At 39.2% G+C, this 25,001-nt stretch overlaps 1 protein-coding gene across 7 annotated transcripts in view; it reads left to right on the top strand.

The window, feature by feature from the left end:
- The window catches only part of KIF3A (kinesin family member 3A), a 94,103-nt gene that overhangs the window by 395 nt on the left and 68,707 nt on the right, over nucleotides 1-25,001 (top strand). For 3 of the 7 annotated variants that reach the window (XM_027547090.1, XM_027547089.1, XM_027547088.1), the window contains exons 1-3: nucleotides 1,517-1,815; nucleotides 2,542-2,605; nucleotides 5,025-5,298. In XM_027547090.1, the coding sequence (XP_027402891.1) occupies nucleotides 1,532-1,815; nucleotides 2,542-2,605; nucleotides 5,025-5,298 (622 nt within the window). In that variant the 5' untranslated portion in view covers nucleotides 1,517-1,531. Of the gene's footprint in view, nucleotides 1-1,516; nucleotides 1,816-1,956; nucleotides 2,320-2,541; nucleotides 2,606-5,024; nucleotides 5,299-25,001 lie in introns of those variants that run through there. The other 4 variants (XM_027547091.1, XM_027547093.1, XM_027547094.1 and 1 more) reach the window with 4 other exon arrangements.

Here is a 25,001-nt window from a genome sequence, read left to right as displayed (position 1 = left end):
CACTTAGAACAGTATGCTGACACTAAGTATTTTTATTAGCTCCTACTGCAAGCATAGAAGGCCTTGTATTCTATCATGAAACCATGCCTGCAAGGTCAGATGAATCAAGGAGGCCAACTGGAGCTGGTTCGAGAGGGATCAGATCAGATCAGATCAGATCAGTCGCTCAGTCATGTCCGACTCTTTGCGACCCCATGAATCACAGCACGCCAGGCCTCCCTGTCCATCACCAACTCCCGGAGTTCACTGAGACTCACGTCCATCGAGTCAGTGATGCCATCCAGCCATCTCATCCTCTGTCGTCCCCTTCTCCTCTTGCCCCCAATCCCTCCCAGCATCAGACTCTTTTCCAATGAGTCAACTCTTTGCATGAGGTGGCCGAAGTACAGTTTTCAATAATGAGTAAGAGGGAAGATTGCAGGAAACAGGGATTGTGATCCAAGCCTGTGACTTTTATGCTGGGAGATGAGAAATCACTGGCAGGTTATGAATGAAGGCAGTGTTGTTTTAGTTGCTAAGCCATGTCAGAGTTTTTGCAACCCTACCCACTGTAGCTGCCAGGCCATTCTATCCATGGAATTTCCCAGGCAAGACTACTGGAGTAGGTTGCCATTTCCTTCTCCAGGGGATCTTCCTCACCCAGGGATAGAACCTCCATCTCCTGTATTGGAAGGCGGATTCTTTACCGTTGAGCCACCAACAGTATCTGACTCATTTTAACACCAGCACTCCGTCTCTTGTGTTGAAAGTAGACTAGGATGGGCAAGGATGCACTGCAAGGAAACCAGTTCTGAGCTGTTTAGTAATACAGGCGAGAGATGGTGGTGCTCAAAGTGGTCAGATTCTGGTTCTACTTCTGAGATAGAGACTACTAGTCTAGTTCTATAGAAAGATTGGATATTAAGTATGAGAGAAAAAGACTGGTTTTAACTTTATCAATTGTCAGAATCCAGCTTACATTATTGTGATGGACTTTTAAAATTGTTTATGTTTAACAGATGTGGCGTAGGTACTAGTAGGTGATAGGAAGTGGGAATCAACGTTTCAATTTTGGACATGATAAACTTGAAATGTCTATTGTACGTCCAAGCAGAGCGGTGTTCAGGGGAGAGGTTAAGATAGATCATTCTTTCTTTCACAAATATTTATTTATTTTTAAAATTTTATTTTATTTTTAAACTTTACATAATTGTATGTTTTGCCAAATATCTTTCACAAATATTTATTGAAAACCCACCTTGTGCCAGCTTCTATTCTAGGCTCTGGAGGTAATTGTGAGAATACTAACAAAGTTCCTCAGCTAATGGCGAGACAGGTCATAATCAAGTTGGCAATCAAGCACAATAACATATGTAAGGTGGCTCTTCTGAGGAAACACAATGTACAATTGCTATCGTTGTTTATAATATTTAGAACACAGCAAGCGCTAGAAGATGGGCGGCGTTGCCGGTCTACGACTGCCTCTTCTTCCCCATCGGTAGTAGTCAGATACCCCACCTCTAAATCCGGCCAGATTTCCAGCGGCAGCGGAATGGCAGCATTGCGCAAGCGCAGTGGCTTCCTAGGAGACGGACTCGGAAAGTTCTGGCGCAGGCGTAATACAAGAGGCGGAGGAAGCCTCGTGCCCGGGGACGGGGCGGGGCGAGCTCGGAGTGCGCCTGCGCACAGCGAGCTTTCACCAGAGGAGCCGCAGTCTTGGGTGCGCCAAGGTAGTGTTTCAGTAGTCTCTGATCCGCCTCTCCCGCGAGCCCGTTGTCGTTGGACTGCACCCCGGGCGGGGACGTCCGCGGGGCACGGGAGGAAGCCGCAATGCCGGTAAGGAGAGTCATTCAGCCGCTGGGGTTCCTCCTCATCTCTGCGGCCTGGCCGGGTGGCGCGGCCGTTACCATGGAGGCGAGGAGCAGGCGGGCGGCTCGGGTTGGGTGGGGTGGGGCGGGGCCGGGCCGGGCCGGGCCGGGCGGGCCAAGCGGTGTGGGAGCCAGGCGTTTGGGCCCGGGCATGTGGGGGTCCACCCGACCCTGGGAGGGGCCCGGAGCAGGCCTTGCGACCTTGGTCGCTGGTGCATCCCGAAAGGCCTGGGGTGCTTGACATAAAGGCGCTGTGCCAGAGGATGCGCTCTCGCTCCCAGCCCTGTTCTCTGGGTAGGCGGTCTAGGAGCGGCCGCGGAGGGTTGGCCCTTGGATGCCCGGTGGATCTCTGCGTCGCGGAGCCAAGCTCCGGAAGGCAGCAGAGCACGGGTTGTCTGTCCCTACTCCAGGCCTCTGACTCGAGCTGTCATCCCTCTCGTGGCGCTCTAGCTTACAGTGCAGAATGTAATCCGTAGGTGTCTTTGTGTGTGAGGCGGGTGAGTGGTGGGTGATGGTATGCTTGTCTTGTAGGATTTCACAGATTATTATCGTGTGACTTAATAAGGGGGCGTCGTAAGTCCAGTCATGGGGAACACTTCAACTGTGGCCGGTTATTTACGTGAGGGGGTGAGTGGTGGGTGATCGTATGTTCGTCTTGTAGGATTTCACAGATTATTATCGTTCTCTTAAGCAGGCGTCGTAAGTCCATTATAGGGTCATGGATAACACCTGAGAAGTGGCCGGTTGCGAGGCCCTGGGTAATTTATCTTTCTGGGTTCTTCTTTTCTGCATAATTAAACTTTTCCTCATGGGGGTATCAGGATGAAATAAGATAATGCGCAGGAGGCTTGAAGGACAGTGCTTGACTTTTAGCATTAGACGCTTAATATTTGTTCCTTGTTGCTTTCTATTTAATTATCAATTTATTCAACAATTTATTACTGGGCACCAGCCACACTGGTGGCTCAGTGGTAAAGAATCCCCCCGGTAATACAGGACTGAGCGACTGAACTGAATACAGGAGAAGCTGGTTTGGTCCCTGGTTGGGGAGGTTCCCCTGCAGAAGGAAACGACAACCCACTCCAGTATTCTTGCCTGGAAAATCCCATGGACAGAGGAGTCTGGCGGGCTACAGTCCATAGGGTCACGACTTAGCTACTAAACAACAACAACAACTACATACTAGGCACTGGAGATACACTATTGAGCAAAACCAGCCAGGTTCTTGAACTTGGGAAGGGAAAAGCTTGCCCTGTAGGGCAGAGGTGAAAACCACACATGTTTACAGTGATAGGACGCTTAACTAAGTGAAGTGGATAGGTGGCATACAGTAGATAGAAGTAGACTCTGGTGAATTGTCTGAATGTTGCCATGTAGGAATGCTGGCTTACAAATGTCAGATATCTTATTTTTTTCAGAGAATCTAGAGATTGTTATTTTAATGAGATTTCTAATTTTTAAATTTAGCAACTAACTTAAAAGATTTTTAGATAATAGGAGCCAAACAAAAGACATTTGTGGGCTAAATTTAGTCCCTTGACTGAGTACCTGTTTGGAACTTCTCATTTAGATACAGACAGGGACTTTAATAGAATAAGAAGCCAAAAAATAAATAAATAAATAAATAAAATTGTAACCAATGCAGAAGAAAGAATGGTGCTATCAGGACCTATATTAGGTCAACTCTAGTCGGGGACTTAGCAGTCAGGGAAGTCTTCCCAGGTGAAGGAGCTATTGAGCTGAGCTCTGCAAAGTAATTGAAGAGGGTGGAGTATGTTTTAGGCATAAGAAACAGCACCTGGAAAGGAGTGTGGTGAGAGGAAGCATGAAGACAAGAAAAGGCCTAAAAGAAAGCCAGTGTGGCTGTGACTAAGAAAGCCAAGCAGAGTAACTTGTGAAATAAAGCTGGAGAAGTGGACATGGGCCAGAACCAGACCTCACAGACCACTGTAAGGATTTTGACTTTTATCCTGAAATCTGTGGGAAACTAAAGAGTTCTGAGTAGGGGAGTGACATAATTAGATTTGTTGAAACCAACCGCCAGGTAGAGAACAGACCATAGGGGAACCTAATTAGATGCAACAGTACAGTTGGTGGTGGTGTTTAGTTGCTAAGTCATGTCCAACTCTTTGCCACCCAATGGACTGGAGCCTCCCAGGCTCCTCTGACCTTGGGATTTTCCCAGGCAGGAATACTGCAGTGGGTTGTCATTTTCTTCTCCAGGGGATCTTCCCAACCCAGGGATTGAACCTGAGACTCCTGAATTGCCAGGCAGATTATCGCTGAGCCACCAGGGAAGCCCAGCAGTACAGTTAGGAATCTCTTATAATTCGGGACAAGATAATAACCTGGAATAAGGTGGTGAAAGTAGAGATGGAAAGAAGTGTGTTGAATTGATATCATCTATTCCTTGTGAATGACAGTGGCTCATGTTTGTTTCTCTGATGCTTAGAGTATCTGAAAGAGTAGGAATTTAGTATCTGTTCAACTTAACTGTTAAACTGGATAATAATTGGATTATATTTAATAATTGGATTGAATTTGAATATAGATGCTTAATCATAGAATTTCAAAGTTTGAAACTTGACGTATACAAATGTTCATAAGGGTAGAGTCATTTAAAAATTTTTTCCAAAATATTTTTTCTCTGCCATTAGGCTTTTTTTTTTTTCTGTCTTTCACTAATATAGGAAAAGTAGACCGTATGTGGATGTATTATTTGATTAATATCTTTTTTTAAACTAATGCATTGTAGAAAAGAAAATTGAAAGTCTGAGAGGGCACAGAGGACCTACTACTGGATTCTTGATTAAAGTTATTAACCACATTCATGTTTGTTTTTCTATAGGCAGGAAACTCAGAGGAAGTCAGGGACTTTGTGCAGAAAGACAAGTCTCCTACAGATTCTGATTTTCTGCCTGAATAGCATTAACTATAAATGTAAATTAAATTACTTCTTTCCTTATTTGTATTATAAAAGAAACTATTTTTATACCTTTTTAATAAGTTTTTCTATATATCTGTAAGATCTTTAATTAAATTTAACAAATAATTATGGAGTGTTTAATGTGTGCAAGGCACTGAGGTGGCAAAGTAGCCTTTTCAGGTTTTAAATTTAATCTGTTGAAGGTAAAAGTAAATGTTCTTTTCGTTATTTGTAAATATTTTCTCCACCAGATCAATAAATCAGAGAAGCCGGAAAGCTGCGATAATGTGAAGGTGGTTGTTAGGTGCCGGCCCCTCAATGAGAGAGAGAAATCAATGTGCTACAAACAGGCTGTCAGTGTGGATGAGATGAGGGGAACTATCACTGTACATAAGACTGATTCTTCCAATGAACCTCCAAAGACATTTACTTTTGATACTGTTTTTGGACCAGAGAGTAAACAACTAGATGTTTATAACTTAACTGCCAGACCTATTATTGATTCTGTTCTCGAAGGCTACAATGGTAAGTACTTTAGTTTACTTCTAAACAACTTTTTATCAAGTTATTAATAATACCCGGTGATTTCACCCACTGTAATTGTATAATTGAATTGTACAGTTTGAGTTGTAGTAAATACATACAGTTGTGAAACCATCAGTTTTATCATCCCCGTAAGTTCCGTGTCCCTTTGCAGTCCTACCCCCAGCAACCATGGACCTGGTTTCTGTCTAGTTTTGCCTTTCTTTAGAATTTCATATAAATCAGATTGTACACTATTTTGTCTTTATCTGTTTTCTTTGACTTGATCAGTTGTATTCGACTCTGTGCCACCTCGTGGACTGCAGCATGCCAGGTTTCACTGTCTCATCGAGTATGCTCAAACTCATGTCCACTGAGTTGGTGATGTCATCCAAGCATTGTGACTCAGACAGTAAAGAATCTGCCTGCAGTGCAGGAGACCGGGGTTTGATTCCTGGGTTGGGAAGATTCTTTGGAGAAGAATTCTCCAGTATTCTTACCTGGAGAATTTCATGGACTGAGGAGCCCGGTGGGCTGCAGTACCTGGGTCTGAAAGAGTTAGACGTGACTCTTTATATGAAAACACCACCTTTTGTGATCTTTGGGGATTTGAATGATGCCAGTTTTTTTGCTATTAAAAATGATGCTGTTAGGAACATTCTTTTGTCTTTTAAAAATGTTAAGTCTTTGTGCAGATAAGTTTCAAAATTGGTCTTGGATAGATACCTAGGAGTGAAATTGCTTGTGTCTTGTGGTTTATGTATGTTTATCTTTTGAAGAAACTGCAAAACAGGTTTCCGTAGTGGTGACTGTACTTCTTTTTTCCCGACAGCATGGTATGAGAGTTCTAATTTCTTTACATTCTCACCAACTCTTAAACTATCATTCTTCTTAATTATAGCTATTCTAGAGGATATGTAGTGGTATCTCATTGTATTTCCCTAATGATTAACAGCATGAAACATCTGTGTACTTATTGGTCATTTATATATCTTCTTGGTAAAATATCTCTTAAAATATTTTACCCATTTTAAAATTCGGTTGCCTGTGTTCTTATTATTTAGTCATGCTCTTTATATATTGGACTCATATACATGATCAGATATGTGATTTGAAAATATTTCTCCCAGTCTGTGGCTTGTCTTTTCATTTTCTTAGTGATGTTTTTTGAAAAGTTTTATATTTCGTTGAAGTCTCACTATCAGTTTTTCTTTTATCACATGCTTTTTTGGTGACATAGCTCAGAAATTTTTTCCAAACCCAGGACCACAAAGATTTTCTCCTGTGTTTTTATCTAGAAGTTGTAAACATGTAGATCTTCATTCAGTTCAGTCGCTCAGTCGTGTCCGACTCTTTGGGACCCCATGAATCCCAGCACGCCAGGCCTCCCTGTCCATCACCAACTCCCAGAATTCACTGAGACTCACGTCCATCAAGTCAGTGATGCCATCCAGCCATCTCATCTTCTGTCGTCCCCTTCTCCTCCTGCCCCCAATCCCTCCCAGCATCAGAGTCTTTTCTAGTGAGTCAGCTCTTTGCATGAGGTGGCCATGGTATTGGAGTTTCAGCTTCAACATCAGTCCTTCCAATGAACACCCAGGACTGATCTCCTTTAGGATGGACTGGTTGGATCTCCTTGCAGTCCAAGGGACTCTCCAGAGTCTTCTCCAACACCACAGTTCAAAAGCATCAATTCTTCTCCGCTCAGCTTTCTTTTTTTTTTTTATCTTTCCTGATTGCTCTGACTTAGACTTCCAATTCTATATTGAATAAAATTAGCAAAAGTGGGCAGCCTTATTTTATTCCTGATTTAGAGGAAATACTTTTTTCTTTTCACCATTGAGCATGATATATTGGCTGTGGGTTTGTCACACAAAACTATTATTATGTTGAGGTTTGTCCCCTTTAATTGCACTTTATTGAGAGCTTTATCGTAAATATCTGTTGAATGTGTCAAAAGCTTTTCTGCATCTATTGAGATGGCTATATGATTTTTACTATTCAATTTGGTTTTTTAATATTTATTTATTTTAATTGGAGGCTAATTACTTTACATTATTGTATTGGTTTTGCCATACATCAACATGAATCCGCCACGGGTGTACATGTGTTCCCCATCAGCTTTCTTTATAGTCCAGCTCTCACATCCATACATGACCACTGGAAAAACCATAGCCTTGACTAGATGGACCTTTGTTGGCAAAGTAATGTCTCTGCTTTTGAATATGCTATCTAGGTTAGTCATAACTTTGCTTCCAGGGAGTAAGCGTCTTTTAATTTCATGGCTGCAATCACCATCACTGCATTTAAGATCTTACATTTCTTAAAAATAATTTGATTTATTTTTTGGCTGTGCTGGGTCTTCATTGCTCCATGGGCTTTTCTCTAGTTGTGGTGAGCCAGGGCTACTCTCTAGTTGCAGTGTGCAGGCTTCTCGTTGCAGTGGCGTCTCCTTATGCGGAGCACAAGGCCCAGTATATGTGGCACATGGGCTTAGTTGCTCCATAGCATGTGGGATTCCTGACCAGGGATTGAACCTGTGTCTCCTGCATTGGCAGGCAGATTCTTTACCACTGAGCCACTGGGAAAGCCCTCTGGCCAATTTTAATTTTTATATATGATGTGAAGTTGGGGTCTGAGGTTTTTTTTTTTTGCTTTCTCTGTCGCACTCCCTTTTTTCCCTATCTTGCTTGTGGATGTCTAATTGTTCCAGCATCATTTATTGAGAAGACTGCTGCTGCTAAGTCACTTCAGTCGTGTCCGACTCTGTGCGACCCCATAGATGGCAGCCCACCAGGCTCCCCCGTCCCTGGGATTCTCCAGGCAGGAACACTGGAGTGGGTTGCCATTTCCTTCTCCAATGCATGAAAGTGAAAGTGAAGTCGCTCAGTCGTGTCCGACTCTGTGCGACCCCATGGACTGCAGCCCACTAGGCTCCTCTATCCATGGGATTTTCCAGGCAAGAGTACTGGAGTAGGGTGCCATTGCCTTCTCCAAGAAGACTACTCTATCTCTATTGAATTAACTTGGTGTTTTTATCAAAATTCAACTGACCACAGATCATATGACATCAGTTGCTCAGTCATGTCCGACTCTTCGCGACCCCATGAATCCCAGTACGCCAGGCCTCCCTGTCCAACACCAACTCCCGGTGTTCACTCAGACTCACGTCCATCGAGTCAGTGATGCCATCCAGCCGTCTCATCCTCTGATGTCCCCTTCTCCTCTTGCCCCCAGTCCCTCCCAGCATCAGAGTCTTTTCCAATGAGTCAACTCTTCGTATGAGGTGGCCAAAGTATTGGAGTTTCAGCTTTAGCATCATTCCTTCCAAAGAAATCCCAGGGCTGATCTCCTTCAGAATGGACTGGTTGGATCTCCTTGCAGTCCAAGGGACTCTCAAGAGTCTTCTCCAACACCACACTTCAAAAGCATCAATTCTTCGGCGCTCAGCCTTCTTCACAGTCCAGCTCTCACATCCATACATGACCACAGGAAAAACCATAGCCTTGACTAGACGGACCTTTGTTGGCAAAGTAATGTCTCTGCTTTTGAATATGCTATCTAGGTTGGTTATAACTTTGCTTCCAAGGAGGAAGTGTCTTTTAATTTTATGGCTGCAGTCACCATCTGCAGTGATTTTGGAGCCCAGAAAAATAAAGTCTGACACTGTTTCCACTGTTTCCCCATCTATTTCCCCTGAAGTGATGGGACTGGATGCCATGATCTTCGTTTTCTGAATGTTGAACTTTAAGCCAACTTTTTCACTCTCCACTTTCACTTTCATCAAGAGGCTTTTTAGTTCCTCTTCACTTTCTGCCATAAGGGTGGTGTCATCTGCATATCTGAGGTTATTGATATTTCTCCCGGCAATCTTGATTCCAGCTTGTGCTTCTTCCAGTCCAGCGTTTCTCATGATGTACTCTGCATTTAAGTTAAATAAGCAGGGTGACAATATACAGCCTTGACGTACTCCTTTTCTATTTGGAACCAGTCTGTTGTTCCATGTCCAGTTCTAACTGTTGCTTCCTGACCTGCATACAGATTTCTCAAGAGGCAGGTCAGGTGGTCTGGTATTCCCATCTCTTTCAGAATTTTCCACAGTTGATTGTGATCCACACAGTCAAAGGCTTAGGCATAGTCAATAAAGCAGAAATAGATGTTTTTTCTGGTACTCTCTTGCTTTTTCCATGATCCAGCGGATGTTGGCAATTTGATCTCTGGTTCCTCTACCTTTTCTAAAAGGAGCTTGAACATCTGGAAGTTCACGGTTCACATATTGCTGAAGCCTGGCTTGGAGAATTTTGAGCATTACTTTACTAGCGTGTGAGATGAGTGCAATTGTGCGGTAGTTTGAGCATTCTTTGGCATTGCCTTTCTTTGGGATTGGAATGGAAACTGACCTTTTCCAGTCCTGTGGCCACTGGTGAGTTTTCCAAATTTGCTGGCATATTGAGTGCAGCACTTTCACAGCATCATCTTTCAGGATTTGGAATAGCTCAACTGGAATTCCATCACCTCCACTAGCTTTGTTCATAGTGATGCTTTCTAAGGCCCACTTGACTTCACATTCCAGGATGTCTGGCTCTAGGTCAGTGATCACACCATCGTGATTATCTGGGTCGTGAAGCTCTTTTTTGAACAGTTCTTCTGTGTATTCTTGCCATCTCTTCTTAATATCGTCTGCTTCTGTTAGGTCCATACCATTTCTGTCCTTTATCGAGCCAATCTTTGCATAAAATGTTCCTTTGATATCTCTGATTTTCTTGAAGAGATCTCTAGTCTTTCCCATTCTGTTGTTTTCCTCTATTTCCTTGCACTGATCGCTGAAGAAGGCTTTCTTATCTCTTCTTGCTATTCTTTGGAACTCTGCATTCAGATGTTTATATCTTTCCTTTTTTCCTTTGCTTTTTGCTTCTCTTCTTTTCACAGCTATTTGTAAGGCCTCCCCAGACAGCCATTTTGCTTTTTTGCATTTCTTTTCCATGGGGATGGTCTTGACCCCTTGTGGTCTTGACCACAAATAGGTGGGCTTATTTCTGGATTGTCAGTTCTATTCCATGTCTGTCCTGTTTTATTTACTGTAGCTTTGTAAAATGTTTTGAAATTAGGTAGTGTATGTTTTCTAATTTTGTTACTCTGTCAAAATTGTTTTTACTTTTCTAGGTCCTTTGCATTTTTATATAAAAGTTTTAGGGACACTTTGTCAGTTTACACACACAAACACACACACACACTCAATACCACCTAGGATTTTGGTAGGGATTGTGTTGAATTACTATTCTGACACTATTGAATCTTCCAATACATGAACATGATGTATCTATTTATGTCTTAATTTCTTTCATCAGTATTTTGTAGTTTTTAATTGCAGATCTTGTACTACTTTTGGTAAGCTTTCTTAAGTATTTTTTGATGCTTATTGTGAACAGAATTGTTCTCATAATTTTCTTTTGGGAATTGCACATTGTTCATGTATAGAAATGCAATAGATTATTTTAGACTTTTTAAATTGAGATAAATTTTAAATAACATGAGTAAGTGGTAAAGCGTTCATCATTTCAGTCATGTTTGACTCTTTGCGACCCCATGGACTGTATCCCGCCAGGTTCCTCTGTCCATGGAATTCTCGAAGAATACTGGAGTGAGTTGCTGTTCCCTCCTCCAGAGGATCTTCACAACCTAGGGATTGAACCTGGCCACCAGGGAAACCTAATAAGTTCACTATTTTAACCATTTTACACTGCACAAATTAGGGGGTTTTAGTACCTTCATACATGCAACTATGTATCTGTTCCCAGAACATTTCCATCACCCCTCAAAGAGACTCTGTACCCATTAGCAGTTACTCCCAATTCTCTCTTTCCTACCCTGGCAATCACTTACTTTGTGTGTATGAGTTTGCCTCTTCTGGGCATTTCTAATATATAGAATCATACACCATTTATTCTGGTGTGTCTGGCTTCTTGTTAACGTGATTTAAAATTTTTATTTATTTATTTATTTATTTTTTGGCTGCACTGGGTCTTGCTGCGCTTGGTCTGTCTCTAGTTGCAGTGACTTCTGTGGTTGCAGAGCCTAGGCTCTAGGGCATGTGTGTTTAGTTGCCCCATGGCATGTGGAATCTTCCCAGTCCCAGGACTGAGCCTGTGTCTCTGGTATTGATTGGCAGGCAAATTCTTAACAGCTGGACCATCAGGGAAATCCTAGCATGATATTTTTGACGTTCATCCATGTTGTAAGTATCCATACTTCATTCTTTTTTTATGGCCAAATGATGTTCCATTGTCTGGATACGCTATATAGTTTATTCATCAGTTGATGAACATTTGGGTTGTTTCCATTTCTTAGCTTTTATGAATAATGTTGCTATGAACATTGTACAGGAACATTGTACAGGAACATTGTACAAAAACATTGTACAAGTTTTTATGTGGACATATATTTTCAGTTTTCCTAGGTACCTAGTAATATAACTTCTGAGTCAAAAGGCTAACTGCCTTCATGTTCATGTTTGGCAGAAACCAACAAAATTCTGTAAAGCAATTATCCTTCAATTAAAAAATAAATTAAAACAAAAACAAACCAAAAAAAAGGTAACTGCCAGTCTGTCTTCCACAATGGCTATACCATTTTTACATTCTCACCAGCAATATGTGAGATTTCCAATGTCCGCATCTCTTTGCCAAAGCTTGTTATTTGTCTTTTTGATTATAGACAATGTGGTGGGTGTGATCTCTCATGTGGGAGCTCATGTTTTTCAGCTGATTTTTGTATGTTAATTTTGTATACTGCAACCTTGGTAAATTTATTATTTCTAGTAGGCTTTTTTTTGGGGGGATAAACTCCCTAGGATTTTCTACACACGAGAGCTCACCTGAAAATGGCTTCTTTCTTTCCAGTCTTTCTGTTATTTGAATTGCCCTGACTGGAATAGAACCTCCAGTACAGTGTAGAATAGAAATGGTAAGGGGGACATTTTTGTATTGTTCCTAATCTTAGGGAGAAAGCATTCATACTTTTACCAATGTGACGTTCTCTGTAGATTTTTCATAGACCCTTTACCAGATTGAGTGAGTTCCTGTCTGTTCTTAGGTTGCTGAGTTTTTTTCAGAAATGTATATCAGATTTTGCCAAATGCAATTTTGTTGCACTTAAATTATTTTTAAAAGTTTGTCCATTACATTGATTCATTTTAAAATGTGAAATCGGTATGCCCTTGGTCATGGTATATTATCCTCTCATATAATGTTAGATTTGATTAGCTAAAATGTTTAATATTTTTGCAACTGTGGCCATGAGGGATGTAAGTAATGTAGTTTTCTTATAGTATCTTTATCTGGTTTTGGTATCAGAATAATGCTAGTGTCATAGAATGAGTTGAGAAGTATTCCCTCCTTTTTAATTATCTGGAAAAATTTGCCTAGGATTAGTAGTATATCTTCTCTAAGTGTTTGGTAGGATTCACCAGTGAAGCCTACTAGGCCGGGAAATTTTTTCATGGAAAGGTTTTTAGCTACAGATTGAATTTCTTTAATGGATACAGGAATATTCAGGTTATGTTTTTTATTTATTTATTTTTTTAGTGAGCTTTGGCAGTTTGTCTTTAATGGAATTTGTTTCATCTAAGTTATGGGCTTTATTGGAGGACAAATGTGTGTGTTAATCCTCTGTTCTTATGTTAGAATGTAGTGATGTAACCTTTTTCATTCCTGGTATTGGTAATGTGTGTTCTCTTTTTCTCCTGATTAATCTGGCAAGAGGTTTATCAGTTTTATTGATCTTTTCTAATTTTCTCAAAGAAGCGACTTTTGGTTTTACTAATTTTTCTTCATTATTTTTATGATTTTCAATTTCATTGATTTCTTCTTTTTTTTCCTCTTACTTGCTTCTTTTTCTGCTTTCTTAAAGTAAAAGCCAAGGCCATCATTTTGAAACCTTCCTTTATAATATAGGAGTTTAATGCTCTAAATTACCCCCTAAGTACTGCTTTAGTGACATCATACAGATTTTGACATAGGGTGTTTCATTTTTATGCATTGCAAAATACTTTCTATTTTCCTGCTTGATTTCTGGGTTATTTAGACATGTCTTAGTTTCCACATGGTTTGACATCTTTTCTGTTACTGATTTCTAATGTAATTCCATTCGTCAGAGAACATACTCTATGTAACTTGCATCTTTTGTTTTATGGCCCAGAATGTGGTTTATTATTATTCAGTGTTTTGTGTATATCTGAGAAGGATGTATATTTTTGCTAATGTTGGAGTTTTTGTAAATGTCCATTAGGTCAGTTTGTTTGGTAGTGTTCAAATCTTCTGTGTACTTAATTATTTTGTACTTGGTCTGTTATTGAGAAGGGGGTATTGAATTCTCTATTAATCTTGTATTTTCCTATGTCATTAAATCTGTCAGTTTTTACTTCATATATTTTGAAACTCTTTGAGTAGCTGCATAAATGCTTAGGGGTGTTATGTTCTCTTGATGAACTTCTTTTTCAGTATTAAATGATTCTCTTCATCCTTGGTAATATTCTTTGCTCCAAAATCTACTTTGTCTGATATTATTATACACATTCTAGTTTTCTTTTGAATGGAATTAACATGATATATCTTTTCCATCCTTTTAACCTATATGTGTTTTTATATTGAAAGTTCATTTCTAGTAGGTAGTTGTCCTGGCGATCACTGAGATCACCCCAGGTTTGATGATAGCTAGGAGGATTCATGGAACTCAGCATATGGTTTTTTTTTGGCTTTGGTTACTAGAACAAAAAGGATACTGGAAAAAACAATCAGCAAAGAGAAAAAGTGCATGTTGTGAAGTCTGGAGGAAATCAATTACAGACGTCTAAGAGTTGTCTCCTGGGGGACCCTCAGGATACACTTAATTCTCTTTGTGAGAGTACTTGTGAATGTTGTCTGTGAGAAAGCTCTGCAGAGACACAGTGCCCAAGGTTTTTATTGGAGGCTGCTCATGGAGGCAGCCTCAGCCTGGCACATGCAAAGATCCCAGACTCTCATAAGAAAAGCAAATGTTTAGTATAAACCACCATGTTTATACAAACAGTTTGGGCATAGTGAGTCATTCTCAATAGTCAGTGATTGGTGGGAACCCTTCCTAAATCTGAATTCCCGGATGTCAGCCAAAGGCCAATTTTGAAAGCTGGACTTTGAAAGTATAGCTTTCTCAGGTCTGCTAAGTTAGCGATTTTCTGTGCAGCAGCATGTGACTGGTCTTGGGTTTTAGTCCAATCTTATCTCTGCTTCTTAATTAGGGTATTGAGACAATTTCTGTTTATTGTAATTACTTGCTTAGGTGTAAATCTGTCACCTTGCTGTTTGTTTTCTCTTTGTCCCATTTGTTCTTTGTTCCCTTTTTCTCTTTTTATGCTCTTTAAGGTTAATCAAGTGTTTTTATTATTCCATTCTATGTTCTTTGTTGGTTTATAGCAGTGTATCTTTGTTGCATTTTAGTGGTTGCTTTAGGGTTTATAATATAAATATTAAATATATTATGGTTTTTCAAGTGATATTGTACCACTTAATGGATAATATAAAAACTAACACTATACTTCCATTTCTCTCCTCCTAAGCTTTGTGCTCTTGTTGTCATACATTTTACTTGTACATGTTATAAACTGCAAACCATATTGTTATTATTTTTGTTTAAACCATCAGTTATATTTTAAAGAGATATATATTTAAGGAGAAAAATTGTATTTATTTACCCATGTAATTAACATTTCTAGTATTCTTCATTCCTTTATGTAGATCCATATTTCCACCTAGTATCATTTTTCTTCTGCATTGAAAATTTTTGTTTAAACATTCCTTAGAGTGCGTGTCTATGGGTGATAAATTCTTTCAGCTTTTGTAGTCTAAAAAAGTGGGTTTTTTTGCCTTTGTTTTTGAAGGATATTTTCACTGGATATAGGATTCTAGATTGATGGTTTCTTCCTTTAGTACTTGAAAGGCAATGCTCTTCTTTCTTCCCATTTGAATTAGTTTCTGACCAGAAATCTACTTTCATCCTTATCTTAGTTCCTCTTCATGTAACATGTCTTTCTCTGGTTGCTTTTAGGCTTTTCTCCTTTGTCACTGGCTTTGTCAGTTTGTTTATGATATGCTGTAACGTATTTTTTCTTCATGTTTCTGTGCCAAAGTTCATGAATCTGCATGGATCCGTGGGTTTAATCAAATTTGGAAAATTTTCAGTTATTTTTCTTCAAATATTTTTTCTGTCCTTTCCGCTTTGGAGCAGGGAGGGGGGGGGGGTGGATCCTGTAATGACATATATACTTGGCTGCTTGAAATTGTCCCACAGCTCACTGATGCTGGTTTTTTACTTTTAATTTTTTTCTGTGTTTCGTTTTTGATTGTTGGTATGTTTTCAAGTTTACAGATCTTTTCTTCTGCAGTGCCTAATCTATTATCCCTGTGTGTTGTATTTTTCATCTCATACATTGTAGTTTTCATCTCCAGAAGTTCGATATGGGTCTTTGTTATATTATATCTCCCATGCAAGTTCTTCCAAATTTCCATCCAGAGTTTCCACTGAACTTTATTGTATATAGAGTACAGTTTTTATAACTGTTTTAAAGTCATCTGCTAGTTCTAACATTGTGTTAGTTATGAACTAATTTTGATTGATCGATTAATTGATTTCTTCATTATGAGTCATCATTTTGCCTTTTTTTTGCAAGCTTGGCAGTTTTTGGTTGAGTGTTCTGAATTTAACTTTGGGTCTTGGATTTTTTTTTCATTCTATAAATATTCATGGCTTTGTTCTGGGATGCGCTTACTTGAAAGCAGTTTCATCCTTTCAGATCTTTTTTGGAAGATTTTTTGGTTAGGACTAGAGCAGTGCTCAGTGTGAGGTTATTACTCCCCACTACAGAGGCAAGGCCCTGCTGTGTACTGTGTGTTCCTAATGTCCTGTGAATTATGCCTTTGTGAGTGCTGGGGGCTTTTCCTTCCCATCTTTCCATATGATTCCCTCCCCTACCGGCCATATTTAGATAGTTTCCTTATACTTTTGTGCTAGTGAGTATCCGGCTGAATACTTGAGGAGGAACTTCTGTGGATCTCTGGAGCTCTTTCTGTGCAGCTTTCTCTTCTCTGGGAATGTGTCCTCCAAATTCTAGCTATGTTGGCCTCTCTGGACTCTCAGCTTCTTCTCAACTCAGGGAATCTGCTGACAGCTACTTGGGTTCTTCCTCCTCCTCCATGACTTGGATTCTGTCTCACGACAGGAAGCTGGGCAATCATATGACCTACCTTACCTTTCAGGAACCGCAGCCCTTTGTTGACTGATGTTCATTCTCTTGAAAACTATCATTTTATATATTTGGTCTGCTTTTTGTTCCATCAGGAGAGTAAATTTGGTTCTTATTCCATCTTTGTTGGAATCAGAAATGCCACAAGTTGAATTTTGAATTAACAGTTATGTATATATATATAAAATAAACATTATAGAGGGTAATATGTGAATGTCAAGGACTTTCTGCCTGTTTTCTAGTGTATTATGCTGACTGAAGATTGTTGATAGTAAAAATAGAAAAATATTTTGCAAAAGGACAAAAATTAGGCATGTATATATAATGCAGTTTACTGTGCATTATTCACATGTAGTTTAATTGTAACTTTTTGGATTCTCAGTAGCAAGTACATAATCCTTCTACCATTTAAAAAAGATTTTTAAAATGAATAAGCTATTTTTAGAACATTTTATGTTTGCAGTAACATTGAACAAAGTACTGAGAGTTCCCCTGTGTCCCAAAATGCACAACCTTCCCCGCTGTCAACATCCTGCACCACAGTGGTTACATTTGTTAAAATGGATGAGCCTGTATTAACATATCGTTATCCTCCAAGCCCCATATTGCATTAGGGTTCACTCTAGATATGGTACATTCTGTGAGTTTAGACAAATATATACTGACAGTTATTCACCACTGTAATATCATACGCAGTTGTTTTGCTCCGTTCTCTACCTGTTCATCCCTCCCTCCCCCTTAAACCCTGGCAGTCACTGATCTTTTCACTGTCTCCACAGTTCTGCCTTTCCCAGAGTGTCACATAGTTGGAGTTTTATATCTATATATATAGTATGTTGCCTTTTCAGGTTGATAGTAACATTCACTTAAATTCCCTCCATGCCTTTTCATGACTTATTAACTCATCTCTCTTTTTTTAATCAGCAATAATATTCCATTGTCCTGATGTACAGCGATTTTATCTGCCTACAAAGGAAATCTTTGTTGCTTCCAAGTTTTGGCAGTTATATGTAGCTGCTGTAAATATCCTTGTGCAGTTTTTTGATGAACCTTCTGTCATTTTAAGTATTAGCGATAGTTAGAAACAAGGAGATTGGGTAAAATCTCAGGATGTTTTTAGTTTTTAAAAACTAACATTTAAAAAAATAAATAAATAAAAACTAACATTTAAAAAGTCCATATGAAGGAAATGATAGCATTAGATTTTTTAAGAGTGACATTTAAAAAGTATAAATTTGGATTCTCATTGCCGAGAATAAGATGAGATTCTTTAATTTTAGGAGATTTGTGGTCCTTCTTTCTCAGTTTTAATATTGTAAATTAGTACCCTTTTATTTTAAAATTTTTTAAAATTTAATTTTTATTTTATATTGGAGTATAGTCAGAGAAGGCAGTGACAACCCACTCCAGTACTCTTGTCTGGAAAATCCCATGGATGGAGGAGCCTGGTAGGCCGCAATCCATGGGGTCGCTAAGAGTCAGACACGACTGAGTGACTTCACTTTCACTTTTCACTTTCATGCATTGGAGAAGGAACTGGCAACCCACTCCAGTGTTCTTGCCTGGAGAATCCCAGGGAGGGGGGAGACTGGTGGGCTGCTGTCTGTGGGGTCGCACAGAGTCGGACACGACTGAAGTGACTTAGCAGCAGCATAGTTGATTTACAATTGTGTGTTTCAGATATACAGCAAAGTGATTAGGTTATATGGATATCCACCTATTTCGGATTCTTTTCCCATATAGATTATTACAAGTAATTGAGTTCCCTGTGCTGGACAGTATGTCCTTGTTGATTATGTGTTTTATATAGAGTATGTGTATTTATTAACCCCAAACTCCTCACGTAGCCCTGCCTGCCAGGTTTCCCCTTTGGTAACTGTAAGTCTGTTTCTGTTTTGTAAACAAGTTCACTTGTATAATTTTTTTCCAGATTCCACATGTAAGTGATATCATATGATAGTTGTCTTTCTCTGACTTCACTTGGTGTGATAATCTCTAGATCCATCCATGCTGCTTCAAATGGCATTGTTTTATTCTTTTTTATGGCCGATTAGTGTTCCATTGTATATAGGTACCACATCTTCTTTATCTGTTCTGTTGTTGATGGACATTTAGGTTGCTTCCATGCCTTGAGTATTGTAAATAATGCTCTAATGAGCATTGCGGTGCCTATATCTTTTTGAATTATGGTTTTCTGTGGGATTACTGGATCATATGGTGGTTCTATTTTTAGTTTTTTAAGGACCCTCCATAGTGTTCTCCATAGTAGTTATACCAATTTACATTCCCACCAACAGTGTAGGAGAGTTCTCTTTTTTCCACACCCTGTCTAGCATTTATTATTTGTAGACATTTTAACAATGGTCATTCTTACTGGTGCGAGGTGATATGTCATTATGGTTTTGATTTGCATTTCTCTGATAATGAGTGATGTTGAGCATCTTTCATGGGCCTATTGGCCATCTGTATGTCTTCTTTGGAGAAATGTCTGTTTAGGTCTTCTGCCCATTTTTTGGTTGGGTTATTTGGTTCTTTCATATAGAACTGCATGAGCTGTTTGTATATTTTGCAGATTAATCTCTTGTCAGTGGCATACTTTGCAAATATTTTTTTCCCATTCCATTTAATTTTGTTTATGGTTTCCATTGTTGTGAAAAAGCTTTTAAGCTTAATTAGATCTGATTATTATTATTATTATTTTTATTACCCTAGAAGGTGGATAGAAAACAGTCTTGTGATTTATGTCAAAGAATTCTGCCTATGTTTTCCTCCAGGAGTTCTCTAGTGTCTGGTCTTACATTTAGATCTTTAATCCATTTTGAGTTAATTTTCATGTATGATGTTAGGGAGTGTTTTATTTCATTTTTCTTTTCTTTTTTTTTTTTTACATGTAGCTGTCCAGTTTTCCCAGCACCATTTATTGAAGAGATTGTCTTTTCCCCATTGTATAGTTTTGCCTCCTTTGTCATAGGTTAATTGACAATAAGGGTTTGGGTTTATCTCTGGACTTTTCTATCGTATTACATGGATTTATATTTCTGTTTTTGTGGCAGTACCATGCTATTTTGTGACTGTAGATTTGTTGGATAGTCTCAAATCAGGGAGCCTGATTCCTCTAGCTCCTTTTTCTTTCTCAGGATTGCTTTGGCTATTCTGGGTCTTTTTTGTTACCATATACATTAAAATTTTTTTTGTTCTGTGAAAAACGCCATTGGTCATTTAATAGAGATTGCATTGAATCTGTAAATTGCCTTGGGTAGTATAGTCATTTTGACAGTATTGATTGTTCCAATCCAAGAACATGGTATAGCTTTCCATCCGTTTGTATCACCTTTGGTTTCTTTTGTCAGTGTCTTTCAGAGTACAGGTCTTTTGCCTCTTTAGGTTTATTTTAGGTACTATATGCTTTTTGATGCGGTGGTAAAGGATTGTTTAATTTCTCTGTCTGATCTTTTGTTGTTAGTGTATATAGAATTGCAACAGATTTTTGTGTTTTGACTTTGTATTCTGTAACTTTACCAAATTCATTGAGTGCTAGTAGCATTCTGATGGCATCTTTAGGATTTTGTATGTATAGTATCATGTCATCTGCAATGCTGACAGTTTTACTTCTTTTCCAGTATGGATTCCTTTTATTTCTTTTTCTTCTCTGATTGCTGTATCTAAGACTTCCAAAACTGTGTTGAATAAAAGTGGCAAGAATGGACATCTTGTCTTGTTCCTGATTTTGGAGGAAATTCTTTTAGTTTTTCCCTGTTGAGAATGATGTTAGCTGTGGGTTTGTCATATACGGCCTTTGATTATGTTGAGGTAGGGTCCTTCTGTGCCCGCTTTTTGGAGACTTGATCATAAATGGGTGTTGAATTTTGTCAAAAACTTTCTCCGTCTATTGAGATGATCATATGGTTTTTATCTTTCAGTTTGTTAATATGGTTTATCACACTGATTGATTTGTGGTTATTGAAGAATCCTTATATTAACCCCAGGATAAATCCCTCTTGATCATGGTGTATTATTCTTTTAATGTATTGTTGGATTTGGTTTGCTGAGAATTTTGTTGAGAATTTTTGCATCTATGCTCATCAGTGATATTGGAGCCTGCAATTTCCTTTTTTTTGTGTGTGGCGTCTTTGTCTGGTTTAGGTGTCAGGACGATAGTGGCGTCATAGCATGAGTTTGGGAGTGTTCCTTCCTCAGCAATTTTTGTAAAGTTTCAGAGGTGTTAACTCTTCTCTAAATGTTTGATAGAATTTGCCTGTGAAGCCTTCTGGTCCTGGACTTTTGTTTGTTGGGAGTTTTAAAATCAGTTTTAATTTTCAGTTCAGTCGCTCAGTCATGTCAACTCTTTGCGACCCATGGACTGCAATATGCCAGGCTTCCCTGTCCATCACCAACGCCTGAAGTTTGCTCAAACTCATGTCCATCGAGTTGGTGATGCCGTCCAACCATCTCATCCTCTGTTGTCCCCTTCTCCTCCTGCCTTCAGTCTTTCCCAGCATCAGGGTCTTTTCCAGTGAGTCAGTTCTTCCCATCAGGTGGCCAAAGTATTGGAGTTTCAGCTTCAGCATCATTCCTTCCAATGAATATTCAGGACTGATTTCCTTTAGGATGGACTGGTTTGATCTCCTTGCAGCCCAAGGAACTCTCAAGAGTCTTCTCCAATACCATAATACAAAGGCATCAATTCTTTGGCACTCAGCTTTCTTTATAGTCCATCTCTCACTGGGAAAACCATAGCTCTGACTAGAAGGACCTTTGTTGGCAAAGCAGTGTCTCTGCTTTTTAATATGCTGTCTAGGTTGGTCATAACATTTCTTCCAAAGAGCAAGCGTCTTTTAATTCCATGGCTGCAGTCACCATCTGCAGTGATTTTGGAGCCCAAGAAAATAAAGACTGTCACCGTTTCCATTGTCCCCATCTGTTTGCCATGAAGTGATGGGACTGGATGCCATGAGCTTAGTTTTTTGAATGTTGAGTTTTAAGCCAGCTTTTTCACTCTCCTCTTTCACTTTCATCAAGAGGTTCTTTAGTTCCTCTTTACTTTCTGCCGTAAGGATGGTGTCATTTGCGTATCTGAGGTTATTGATATTTCTCCTGGCAATCTTGATTCCAGCTTCTGCTTCTTCCAGCCCAACGTTTCTCATACACTCTGCATAGAAGTTAAATAAGCAGGGTGACAATATACAGCCTTGATGTACTCCTTTCCCAATTTGGAACCAGTCTGTTGTTCCATGTCTGGTTCTAACTGTTGCTTCTTGACCTGCATAGAGATTTCTCAGGAGGCAGGTCAGGTGGTCTGGTATTCCTATCTCTTGAAGAATTTTCCACAGTTTGTTGTGATCCACACAGTCAAAGGCTTTGGTGTAATCAATAAAGCAGAAGTAGATGTTTTTCTGTAACTCCCTTGCTTTTTCTATGATCCAACAGATGTTGGCAATTTGATCTCTGGTTCCTCTGCCTTTTCTAAACCCAATTTGAACATCTGGAAGTTCCTGTTTTACGTACTATTGGAGCCTGGCTTGGAGAATTTTGAGCAGGAGAATTGAGCATTTTAGGAATCAGTGACCATTTCAGGAATGTTTTGGGTTTTAGTTCTAGAAGGTCTTGTAGGTGTTCATAGAACCGTTCAACTTCAGCTTCTTTAACGTTACTAGAGGCAGTGATCAAGACCATCTCTGTTGTAACTTGTAATTGGTCTGTTTGTATTTTGTATTTCTTCTTGGTTCAGTCTTTGAAGGTTGTATATTTCTAAGAATTTGTCCATTTCTTCTAGGCTGTCCATTTCATTGACATATAGTTGCTTGTAGTAGTCTCTTATGATGCTTTGTATTTCTGCGGTGTCCATTATAACTTCCTTTTCATTTCTAACTTTATTGATGTGAATCGTCTTTTTTCTTAATGAGTCTGGCTAAAGATTTATCATTTTATCTTTTCAGAGAAGCAACTTTTAGTTTTATTGTTCTTTTCTGTTGTTTTCTTTGTCTCTATTTCATTTATTTCTGCTTCTCCTCTGATTGTTTGATTTCTTTCCTTCTACTAATTTTGGGTTTTGTTTGTTCTTCTTTCTCTAGTTACTTAATATACTTTTAAAATTAGTAATGATCATGTATTTAATACATTCATAGAAATTGCATTCATTTTATTTATGTATTTTTTTGGCTGTGCTAGATCTTCGTTGCTTTGCATAGGCTTTCTCTAGTTGTGGCAAGCGGGGGCTACTTTTTGTTGTGGTGCTTGAGCCTCTTATTATTACAGTGACTTCTCTTGTTGCAGAGTATAGGCTCTAGGCACATGGACTTCATTAGTTGTGGCCCAGAGGCTCAGTAGTTGGAACTTGTGGCCCCTAGTGTGTGCAGACTTACATAGTTGTGCCACACAGCCTCAGCAGTTGTGGCTTGTGGGCTCTAGAGTGTTGGCTCAGAGGCACACAGGCGTAGTTGCTGCACAGCATGTGGGATCTTCCCAGACCAGGGATCCAACCTGTGTCCCCTGTGGTGGCAGGCAGATTCCTATCCACTGCACCACTAAGGAAGTTCTGCATTAAGTAGGTATTAATTTTGAGTTAAAAATTTTTTTTTGGTCATTATATACTGGTAAAAATACATGGGCTGTGCAGCCAACTGGAGTGTGTTCAGATTTTGTGTAAAATGACATAGAGCAAGTAATTCAACCTCTGTAAGCCTTTGTTTCCTCAGCTAAGCTGTGGGGGTATAAATATTGCCTAGCTCTTAGGATTGGGGTGAAAATTAAATAGGAATGCATATAAAGTATATGACATAGCACATCAGATGATCAGTAAAGGATGGCTGTTTTGTCTTTTCTAAGATGCAGTATATGAGTTCATGGTATTTTTAGCTCCTTTTAATGTAGTAAATTATATTCTTAATGAAAGAATTTGAAATATTTAGGGAGTTAGAAAAAATTTACTTCTTTATTCCCACTATAGAAATGGTTTATGTTATGATTATTTTCATTAGAAGTTTGACGATGATGACATTTGTATTAACTGAATAGAGTGGTAGTAGTTAAGGAACCTTTTTCGTTTATGCTGTCACTTCCTAGGCTACCTACTGTAGTGTCTCCTGAGGAAATCTCACCCAGTGCCGTAGCTTCAGTTGGCAAATGAGTCTCACCCATCCGCCTGCTTGCTTGGCACATCCATTTGAGTGTATCGTAGACTTAAAGCTCAGTACCTCCAAACTCAGGGCATGATCTTCCCGTTCAAACTGTTATTTCTTCCAGTGGTGTTCACCATCTCAGAACATAGCTTAGCATTACATTCCCTTGGTCAGGCCAGAAATTTGAAAGTCACCCTCAGTTCTTCCTTTTCCCTGGTCCCCTTTTGACTAGTTCTTTCCCAGGCGTCTTGATTCTAACTGCTAAATACCTGTGAAACACTTTCCATCTTTCTCAGCCCCTGCTGTTGTCAGCACCATCTCTTACCTGGTTAACCGTGTCAGCCCTCTAACTGTTTCTTCACTTCTCCCATGCTTGTTTCCAGTTCTTTGTATACAGTACAGCCAGTGATGGTGACACTCTTCTGACTGAAAAATCATTGTGTCTTCACTTTGTTTTTAAGATAAGCTCTAGAACCTTAACATGTTCTTCATCACCCTGTGTAATTAATCAGTTTTTTCAGCTCTAACCGCATCCACTGTCCTTTTCCATCTCTGTTTCTTCCATTCTGGTCTCCTTGCATTTTTGCAAAATCTCCATTTTCTTTTTTGCCTTTTGCTGCCCATCTGTTTCTAACTCATGCTCATATATTAGATGGACTCTTCTGGAAAGCCTTCTTTGACCTCTTCCCCTTTCCTTCTTCCTTAGTTTTCTTGCCTTGATTATGTCCCTGACTCTCACGTAGAACTCTGTGTTTCTCATTCCCAACACTCATCTTGGTTATAATTATTTGGCTAATATGTCCTCCCCAAGATGACACATAGCATGAGATTAAAGATTGTGTTTGTCTTTATCATTGTGTCCCTGAATCATAGCACCATGCCAGACTCAGGTGTGTAGTATTTGTTAAATGAATTAATTTGGATATTTAGAAAATTTAAGTTGTATCTGTAATTACTTTTAATATATTGTCACTTCTTTTTGTTAATTCCCCCTATTCCTTACAGCTGTTACTTAAAACTTTTATTTTGAAATAACATACTTATTTTAGGATTAAGCTATTTGCTAGGTGTCATGTTGGTTGCTTGAAGTAAATTGTTTCATGTGATTCTTGCTTGTTTCATGTGATCAATGCAGAATAGTTATTCTTATCCTCATTTTACTATTGAGTTAATCTTTGGGTAGATAGTTTCTAAGGTCATATGTCGAAAAGTGGCAAATGTGTAGATTCACGTTGAGGTCTTTCTACTCTGGGACCTTTGTTCTTTTGCTGTAACTATACTACCTTCTCCAATTTAATGTCCACATTAAGTAA

This window comes from Bos indicus x Bos taurus, chromosome 7, assembly GCF_003369695.1.
Source record: "Bos indicus x Bos taurus breed Angus x Brahman F1 hybrid chromosome 7, Bos_hybrid_MaternalHap_v2.0, whole genome shotgun sequence".
In the NCBI taxonomy this organism is placed as follows: Eukaryota; Metazoa; Chordata; class Mammalia; order Artiodactyla; family Bovidae; genus Bos; species Bos indicus x Bos taurus.
Note: the sequence above shows the minus strand (reverse complement) of the source record. Positions and strands in the feature narration are given on the sequence as shown.